General features: G+C 49.4%; 1 protein-coding gene across 1 annotated transcript; it reads right to left on the minus strand.

Annotated features, from left to right (window-relative positions):
• Window positions 1–393: 393 nt before the first annotated feature.
• LOC311428542 (olfactory receptor 14C36-like) lies at window positions 394–1,077 on the minus strand (the record flags this gene model as incomplete). The annotated part of the gene is made up of 1 exon (XM_084539944.1): window positions 394–1,077. One exon carries the CDS (start codon window positions 1,075–1,077, stop codon window positions 394–396), a length of 684 nt encoding a protein of 227 aa, XP_084396070.1.
• Window positions 1,078–9,984: the final 8,907 nt, after the last annotated feature.

Below are 9,984 nucleotides of genomic sequence, written 5' to 3' on the forward strand. Positions count from 1 at the left end.
CTGTCCCTGCCTGCAGTCCCAGCACAGCCTCACAGCAGCACTGGCACCAAGCTACAGGAGCATCCAGGCCTTAAACCGCCAACAGGGCTCAGCAGGAGAGGGTGTCAGTGGCAGGAGAGCAGCTCTGCATGGACCCAGTGCTGGTGCTCCCAGGCTGGACTGCCACGACTCTTTTCCCCTCCACCGCTGCACACTGTCCCTGAAGCCACAGAAAATGTCTCAGAGGAAGGATATAAGACAAAAAGTCACTTTAATTGGTTTAAATACTCAAGCAAAATGAAGAATTATATTTCTTTGTGGAAAATATTTGATAAAATAAAATTGAGAAAAAGCAGAACACCAATAACAACACAAGAACATAAGACCCACTGGCTTCACCTATCATGATTTGCATTACGAGTGATTTAGAGAAGAAGGCAGGCAATATATTGCTGAAGAAAAACACCCAGTCATCACTTTCCACATGGCAACCTTGATCTCCTTGTTCCTCATGCTGTAGATGAAGGGGTTCACTACTGGAGGCACAACCAAGTACAGAAATGCCAGAACAACATCCAGGGAAGGGAAGGAAATTGATGGGGGCTTCAGGTGGGCAAAGATAACTGTGCTGAGAAAGAGGAAGACCACAGCCAGGTGAGGGAGGCATGTGGAAAAGGCTTTTTGCCGGCCCTGCTCAGAGGACATCCTCAGCACAGCCCTGAAGATCTGCACATAGGACAGCACAATGAAAACAAAACAACCCCCAAATAGAAAAGCAGTAACTGTAGTAAGTTGAACTTCCCTTATGTACAAGTCTGTGCAAGAGAGCTTGAGGATCTGGGGGATTTCACAGAAGAACTGGCTGAGAGAATTGCCACAGCAGAGGGGCAGGGAAAATACGTTGGCAATGTGCAGCACAGCTTGGAGAAAGCCACTGCCCCAGGCAGCTGCTGCCATCTGGGCACAAGCTCTGCTGCCCAGGAGGCTCCCGTAGTGCAGGGGCTTGCAGATGGCAATGTAGTGGTCGTAGGCCATGACAGTGAGAAGAGAAAGTTCTGCTAAATTCAAAATGTTATAAGAAAGAGCTGTGCAACACATCCTGAATAGGGTATGGCCTTGGTGTCCCAGAGCAAATTGGCCATGGCTTTGGGCAGAGTAGTGGAGATGCAGCCCAGGTCGTTGAGGGCAAGGTTGAGGAGGAAGAAATACATGGGGGTGTGCAGGCAGTGGTCACAGGCTACGGCAGTGAGGATGAGTCCGTTGCCCAGGAGGGCAGCCAGGTAGATGCCCAGGAAGAGTCCAAAGTGTAGGAGCTGCAGCTCCCGCGTTTCTGTGAATGCCAGCAGGAGGAACTCAGTGATGGAGCTGTTGTTACACATTTATTGCCCCTGAGCAAGGTAGTTTGTCCAAAAGAAGAAGTGACATTGTAAAATTTAAGGACTTCTCTGACCAAAATACTTTGTATGTCTCATAGAACAGTCACACACAACACATTCTTTCCCATTCCTTTCACAGGAAGAGCTTTCTGCAGCTGCTTGGCTTACTTCTGCTTGGTGTTCTGAGGGTGCCAAAAGAAGCAGGGGGCTGTGCTGTGGGCTCTGCAGCAGTCATTCCTAGTCTACAGCAACAGGTAAAAGGGAACCCTAAGTGATCTGGGAAGTCCACTGGGCAAGGTCATCTCCCTTTCTGCAGGAATGGAGAAGGTCAAATAACTCCTCAAGAAACAGCAAAGGTGGCGTTGGTACAGTCTGTGTGCGGAGGTGTGTGAGATGCCTCAGAGCAGCAGCAATGCTCGAGGAGCCTTAGTCTCTACTACAGATGCTCCTACTCCATTACCATCCTTCTGCCTCAGCACATGGGCAGGCAAATGAAGCAGATTCTAAAAAGTGCACTGCCTTCAGGTAGCTCTTGCCGGGCAGTTCTGCAGTGCAGTGCCCTAGGGAGGTGTGGGGCTGTGAGCAGCCTGCCCCAGGCAGCAGACTCTGGGCAGCAGCAGGACCCTGCCCTGCCCTGCGGTACCAGGGGGGCTCCTTCCACCCTCAGCTTCTCCCCGCAGCCCCTGGGCAGCTCCCCAGGCAGGCTGATTGTGGAGACTGGCAGGTAGCGGAGGCCCTGCTGCTGCACACAGCCTCTGGGGCACAGCAGGGACCCTGCTCTGCACCACAGCCCTGGGCACCCCTGCCTGCATCCCCGGCTTCACAGCCTGCAGCCGGCCTCAAGAGAAGGGAGCCCTCGGGCCCTGCATGCTGACCCTGCAGCACACAAGCCCTGCATGCCCTTCAGCTCCAACACCAAGCATCCTCCTGACAGCTCCCATCAGCTGAGGGCTAGGCCAGCTCCAGGAGAGGCTGGCAGGGTGTGCAGTGGCATTGCCCTGCACCCAGAGACTTACCATGGGGAGGTGGCTGGGAAGCTTTCTCCCTCTGCCAGCTCTCCCCTGCCTTCCTATTCCAGGCTGCCCTGAACCTCTCTCCCCCTTCTCTCCTCTCCCCATGCCAGCTGCACGCAGTGCCCCCAGCAATGCTGTGCCTGGCAGAGGAGCTTTATCTGGGTGGCTGAAGCAGCTTCTCAAGTAGTCCAAGTCTGATGCAAACTCCAAAGCCTCTCACAGTGCTAACGGTCCCACTGAGGGACATTACTGTCAAGGCCTCCCCATGGACTTGTTAGAGCAGAAAAGGGCAGGCAGTGAAGACGGGGAGACCAAGGCCCAGGAAAGGCCCTGATGCTGAGGAAACCTTGATGTGTCCCATGAAGTCCAACAGTCGGGCCCTGACCCCAACCTCTGGGAAGGGAGATGCTGTCCCTCCAGTGGGGTTTAGGGCTCTTCCTGGGTCAGTGCACAGTGGGTAAGTGCCAAGTACAAGGCTACAGGAGGACATCTCCCAGGCTCCTGGAGGGGGATGAGAAGGCATTGAGGCCCTACTGCTGTAAGGATGAGGTGTCTCCTCATAGGCATCACTGACGGAGACAAGGGCCAGAGCCCAGCAGACAAAGCTGTTGGCTCTGTCGGGGGTTTCATCTTGCAAAAGATCCTTGGCAATAACCACCACACGCTGTCCTATTGTCCTGGTTTCAGTTAGAACAGAATTAATTTTCTTCCTAGTAGCTGGTGGAATGCTGTGTTTTGGCTTAGGATGAGAAGAGTGCTGATAACACCCCGATGTTTTCATTGTTGCAGAGCAGTGCTTCTACCAAGCCAAGGACATCTCAGCCTTTTGCTCTGTCCTGCCAACAGGCAGGCTGGGGGTGCAGTAAGAGCTGGGAGGGGACAGACCCAGGACAGGTGACCCAAACTAGCCAAAGGGGTATTCCATACCATCTGACGTCATGCTAAACAATATATAGGGGTGGCTAGCCAGGGAAGGGGGCCGGACTGCTCGGGGTTAGGCTGGGCATCGGTCAGCGGGTGGTGAGCAATTGCATTGTGCATCACTTGTTTGTACATATTATTATTATTTTCCTATTATCACCATTGTATTATTATTATTATTATTATTTTGTTATTATTATTTTCCTGTCTTATTAAACTGTCTTTATCTCAACTCACGGGCTTCACTTTCCATTTCTCTCCCCCGTCCCAGAGAGGGAGGGGGGAGGGTGAGCAAACGGCTGTGTGGTATTTAGCTGCCAGCCGGGTTAAACCATGACACCTATGCTGTCACATCTGCACCTGTTTCCCTGCAGGACTTAGATACCCACCTTGCTTCCCCACCTTGCTCTCACCTTGCTCTGAGCACCTTCCTGACTTGACTGATTTCTCTCAATCTGCCCTCATTAATCCATGAAACACAAAGCCAGGGGCTGATCCGGACATCCCTAGAGAGGGAGGGAGAAGGATGAGTGAACCTCTACAACAATTTAGTAGAGGTAAGAGGCTTCAGCTAATATTGATGCTGCTTTAACACAGAATTAAAACATTGATGTAAGGCCGTTAGCCAATTTTAGAGAGTAACCAGTTTTAAAGAAAACCCACATTAGAAGAGTTTTAAAGAGTAATCCCTAAACCTAAATGCTACTCCAACACCCTGACAAGAATCCCTATTCTAATGCTTGAACTCAAAGTATTCCATGAAGCAAAACTCAGCCCATAGTCCTTTGCCCTTGCCTTTACTCTTGTCCTCACCCTAATCCCTGCCTTCAATACTAGCATTAACATAAACCTAGACTTCTAGGCAGATGTAAAACAAAAAACTGTTCCACAAAGCTTGCCCATAACCTAACCACAGACCTGACACCCTAAGCAGAACAGCCCATGTGCTAAATTTCTAATCCAGAAAAGTGAACCCTTGTCTCTAAGGGACTAGAGAGGTCAGCTCTGCCTCAGGATCTCCAGCCCCAGCAGGAGGAATGTGACTGTGGCAGGGACTGTGAGGTCACTTCTGCCTCTGCAGTGGATAGGGCAGCAGCAGGAACGTGTCACGGAAAGGGACTGTGAGGTCACTTCTGTCTGAAGCTGACAGGTCAGCCTTGCCTTCTCCCTGGGATCTGTACTTTCCAGCTGACATGTGCCAGTGGCCCTGCTAGGCCAGCAGAAGGCACCTGGTTGGCATGCTGACTATGGGATCCCCTCTTCCTCCATACCCAGGAGGACCCAGACAGAAAGAAGGCCCCAAGATGGGTCATCTTGTCCCTTCTGCTTGAGTCCATGACTGGAGAGCAGGAGGCACAAAGCTTGGCTGTGTGTAGCCAAGAAGCTGCAAGAGCAGCAGCCAGCCCATGGCTCAGGAGATGCTGGTGAGGTGACTTCTGTCTTGTTGATTGCTGCACCCATGGGCTGAGGCCAACTGCGTGAAGTTCAACAAGGCCAAGTGCTGGGTCCTGCACTTGGGGCACAACAACCCCATGCAATGCTGTGGGAAGGGCGGCTGGACAGCTGCCCAGGGGAAAAGGACCTGGGGATATTGGTGGATAGTCGGCAGAATATGAGCCGTCAGTGTGCTAAGTTGGCCAAGAAGGCCTGCCTTGTACCAAGGATACTGTGGTCAACAGACGTAGGGAAGTGATTGTCCTTCTGTATTTGGCCGTGGTGAGGCCACACCTCAAGGATTGCATTCAGCTCTGGGGCTCCATGTGTAAGAAGGACACGGATCTATTAGATCTGTGCCCCATCCCTTAATGCATTCAAGGCCAGTTTGGATGGGGCTTTCATCAACCTGATCTAGTGGAAGGTTTCCCTGCCCATGGGAGGTGAGTTGGAATTATGTGATCTGTAAGGTCTTTTCCTACCTGAACTATTCTGTGATTCTGTAAATATGAAACACAGCACCATACCAGCTACTAGGAAGAAAAATTAACTCTATCTCAGACAAAACTAAGATAATGTCCAGCACTTATTCCATACAATCTATGTCATGCTCAGCTCTGTCACTTTCTGATTAATCACCACCACCTTTCCTGTCTTTTGATACACACACAAAAATGTCATGACCTTAGTCGATTGGTGTCAATAATAATAGTAATAATAATAATTCCTTTTGCGTTCTATTAAATTGCCTTTATCTCAACCCATGAACTTTTACTTTTTTTTTTTTTTTTTTTTTTTTTTTCCTCTGAGTTCTCTCCTCCAACCCATTGGGTGAATAGTTTTGTAGTGCTGAGCTGCCTGCAGGGTCAAACCACAGCAAGTCTTCTTGGTGCCTAGCATGGAGCACAAAGGTTGAGATGACAGATCTGACCAGAGCATTTTAAAAATAAATTATTATAAGCATTAGATCAGTTTAACAGTTGCTGATCACAATATTGATCTTTCTGATCTGGGGTCTGTTGTGCTTCTTTTCAGAACTGTGTTGTATAGCACATTAGTAACTTCCATGTCATGCTGTTTGTCAGTTCTGGGGGCTGGTTTAAGGTTACTGTTTTTCTGTATTGGATAACATTGACTTCTGATAGGATCAAATTATTGCCCCCTCAATACCTCAGGAACCATCTCTTCATCTCTTGGAAACTATTAAGAATTACAGTCTTTGTCTTTTCTCCTCAGGGAGTAAATCTATGCAGGGTGGTGGGGGACGCTTTTCCCCACTTCTTCACTCTCCCTTTCTCCTTCACCTCATGCTTCTCTTCCAGGCTAATTACAATAGCTCTTCAAAGCTTTGAATATCCTTGGGATGGTCAAACCAGCATGTTCCTATTTTTAGGTCTCCTGAATACCATTCAGTTTTTGTTTAAGTTTAAACAATTACTTAAACATGCCATCCAGAGATCTGTCCAGAGGCAGGAAAGTTAGGAGTGGCAGGGAGAGTTTGAGGATCTGGGCAGACGTCTAGTGTAGTGGGCATGTCCAGTGCTTTGGAATTTCACCTCTGAGCAAGTGCAGAATCCTAAAAAAACTTGTGAAATGCTTAGAAATTTGTGTCATCATCCCAGCAATTTCAAAGAGACACAAATCACTGCAATATGCTGGTGGTTAAGGTATGCTTATGAAGCTACAGTCCACGCCTCTCAAACCACTATGACTTTTCCTGCGGGCACACTCCAGCCCCTTTGACAGGCCCAGAGCCTGTCCAAAGCCACTCCAAACCCTGCTACAGGCCCTACATGGCTTAATGGTTAAACACATCCCTATAATAGGCCCTATAACCACTCCCAAACCTGCAATAGGCCTTGCAGCCACTCCAACTCATCCAAAAGGCCCCGCAGCCAGAACAACTCCTGTGATGGTCCCTACAGCCACTCCAGCCCCTGCAATGGGCCACATCACTGGGCCAGAGAACCAACCTAAGCCAGTATCGGTTGCCTCTACCTGCAAGAGAAAACAGTGGGTGTGAAAAACTCAGTTTTTCTTTAGAAAGGAAGGAAACTCCTACCCAGACAAGAAAGGAGGAAAAAGAAGATGAGCCAGGTTTCTCCAAAGTTGGGCCATCTTGGAAGCAGGAGGTCAAAGCAGAAGAAATCATATAAGCATCAGAAACCAAATGGTCCCTGTCCCAGGGTAAGCTACGAGGTATGGGAAAAGATTTCAGCAATCATCTTGGTGAGCACATTGTCATCTGGCTGCTCCAGTGGGGGGAGAACAGGGCCAATAGCCTGGAATTGGAGAGCAGGGAAGCCAAGCAGCCAGAATCTCCCTCTAGGGAAGGGCTGATGGACAAAGCCATTGGAAAAGGGCACAAGGAACTTACTCCCATCATGCTTGAAGGAAAGGTCTCCCTTGAAAGATCTTGTACGTCAACCAGGAAAGTGGACCACCATGCAGAGGGGTATCCATTCCTGAGGAAATTAGACATGCTGAAGGCGATTTGTAGAAACCTAGATAACAGCTATCCAAAGATCCAGATGAAGTCAAGTGCACATGACCCATGTGGCAGGAGTTTGTACAGAACACACCATCATCATATGCCAACCCATTGGCAGTGATGACCAGGAAAGACCAAGAGGAACCCATGGTGGATGAATTGGCTAGCCAACTATGGCATTAAAAAGAAAGTCTCTCTTCTTCCCTATGGGCCTGTGTCTCATCCAGAAAGAAACTTTCCCAAGAGGTCCAACAGCTCCAAGAGAATATGGCTTCCTCCCCACCTGCACGAACCAATAGCTCAGCTATCAGATGTAAGCATCCCTCTGCTCAAGAAAGGTAACATAGTGGGTACATACCAGTTTCTATCCTGTGCTTTTGACTGTGTGACCATGGAGAGGCCATGAGAAAATGCGATGCAAAAATTGACCTCCACCTTACAGGCACGGATACATGAAGCACAAGGAAAAACATTGTCAAAAAGTGGTTCTTCTGAGACACTTGCTGCTCCAATTTCTAGTGGTCAACCCTCCAAACAGAGTAAAGAATACTATGAGCAGGACTCGAGGGGCACAGCTTTCACCCTGGGGGAGGGAGAGGACAATCAGGTATATTGGACTTTGAGGATTATTGGCCTGGCACATCAAACCCAAGACTTAACTGTATTGGAGGCTGAAGTGAGTCTAATGGGGGAGTGGAAAATGCAACGCACTGGGACTGGCCTGGAGGCTCTGTGTAACCTTGGTGTAGACTACTTCAGGAGCAGGTACTTCAAAGGTCCACAAGGGTATTGGTGGGCTTATGGCATAGCTGTCTTGGAGACAGAGGACAGGAAACAGTTGTCTACCTTGCCCACTCTTTCACAGGACCCTTCTGCTGTGGAGGTGCTGATGGCCAATGAGCAGCAGGTGCCAATCGCTACCACAACAGTGCACCTGAGGCAATATTGCACTAACAGAGACTCCCTGAGTCCCATCTATGAGCTGGAGAGCCATGGAGTGATCAGCAATACTCTCTCACTCTTTAATAGTCCCATATGGACAGTGCAAAATTCTGATGGTGAGTGGAAGAGAACAGTGCACTTCTGTGGCTTGAATGAAGTCCCACCACCACTGAGTGATGCTGTGCCAGGCATGCTAGAACTTCATTCAGTACGAACTGGAGTCAAAGGCAGCCAAGTGCTATGCCACAATTAATATTGCTAATGCATTTTTCTCCATCCCTTTGGTGGCAGTACGAAGGCCACACTTAGCTTTCACATGGAGGGGTGTCCTGCCCACCTGGAATCAACTGCCCCAGGGCTACTTTTGCCATGGGCTGATCCAGACTGCCCTGGAACACAGGGAAGCTCCTGAACACTTCCAACATACTGATGCCCCATCACATGGGGCAACACAGCAGAAGTATTTGAGAAAGGGAAGCAAATGTTCCAAATCCTTCTGAAAACCTCTATTGCCCTATAACAAAGTAAGGTCAAGGGACCTGCACACGAGAGCCTAATGCAGGCTGTCCAGGTTCTGTGGGACCCCTGCTTGGGGAAAGGTTGGGCATCGGTCAGTGTGTGATAAGCAATTGCACTGTTCATCACTTGCTTTATACATATAACAATAATAAAAATAAAGTTTATTATTATTTATTAGTAGTATTGTTACTGTTATTCCTATCTCTTCATTTTCTGTCCTTTTACATTATCTTTATTTCAACCCATTGTCTTTTTAGGGGTGGGTGTGAGCTAACAGCTGTGTGGTGCTGAGGTGCCTGACAGGTTAAAGCACAACATGTTTGACAACCACAGTCTAAAAGCACAAATCACCCTTGTAAAAGTCATCCTTCCTGTGTTCAGAGAAGGGCAGTCGGTGATGAATTCGGTCTGCCTCAAACACCACACCCCAGCAAAGACCCTGCTGCCTTCAGGTGCTGTCAGCCCTGAGGCCTTGAGGACACCTCGAGGGAGCCCAAGGGCACAGAGCAAGCAAGCAAAGCGGGTGCTGTGCTGCTGAGCTGGGCCAGGCTCCTGGGCCCAAGGGGAGCTCCTAGCAAGCGGGCAGCGCATCAGAGAGACAGCTCTGCCCAGGAGCAGCTCCTCTGCACAGCGCAGAAGGGCTGGGGGCTCTGACAGCAGCTGGCACGGGGAGAGGAGAGAAGGAAAGAGGGCTTGTGAGGAGCTCAACAACAGAGGGCAGCGTGTAGTAGGACACATCTGCAGGCTCTTGACACTGTGAGTCTCTGGCAGCAGAGCAATGCAGGTGGGGTTGCTAGAGGGGTCTTCTACAGCTGGCACATCCGATGGCTGATAGTATCTGTCGGGATGGGTCTCTGTTTCTGAAGTGTTTTAGAGAATGGCATTATGAGGAAGCATTTCAAGAGGAAGATTGACTCTTGGTTTATCTGAAGGGTAAGGCTTTTTCTGCAGTCTGTGTTTTGAGATTCCTGCCATGGAGGGGAGGCAGATTTCATAGTAATGGATTATTGGGGTTGTACAGCAGACTGAGGCTCCTGGAGCATTGCATTGAAAAATCAAAGTGCCAGTTATTAATTTTGTGAAGTCCCTTCCCACACCTCATCCCACAGACTGCACTAACATCATCATTGTGGTCCTCTCAGGTTTTATCCTAGCTGACCTTAGGAGCTGCAAACCCTCTGTGATACCCAGTGCCCTGTCTTTGAGAGGTGTCTGCAGGCCAAAGCAGAGCACACAGCATTTGCAATGAGCAGGAGCTGCCTCCTCTGCAGGCAGAGCTGCAGCACAGGAGGGTCTGCTGAGTGTCCGT

This window comes from Aythya ferina (assembly GCF_964211825.1).
Source record: "Aythya ferina genome assembly, contig: HAP1_SCAFFOLD_91, whole genome shotgun sequence".
NCBI classification, from domain to species: Eukaryota; Metazoa; Chordata; class Aves; order Anseriformes; family Anatidae; genus Aythya; species Aythya ferina.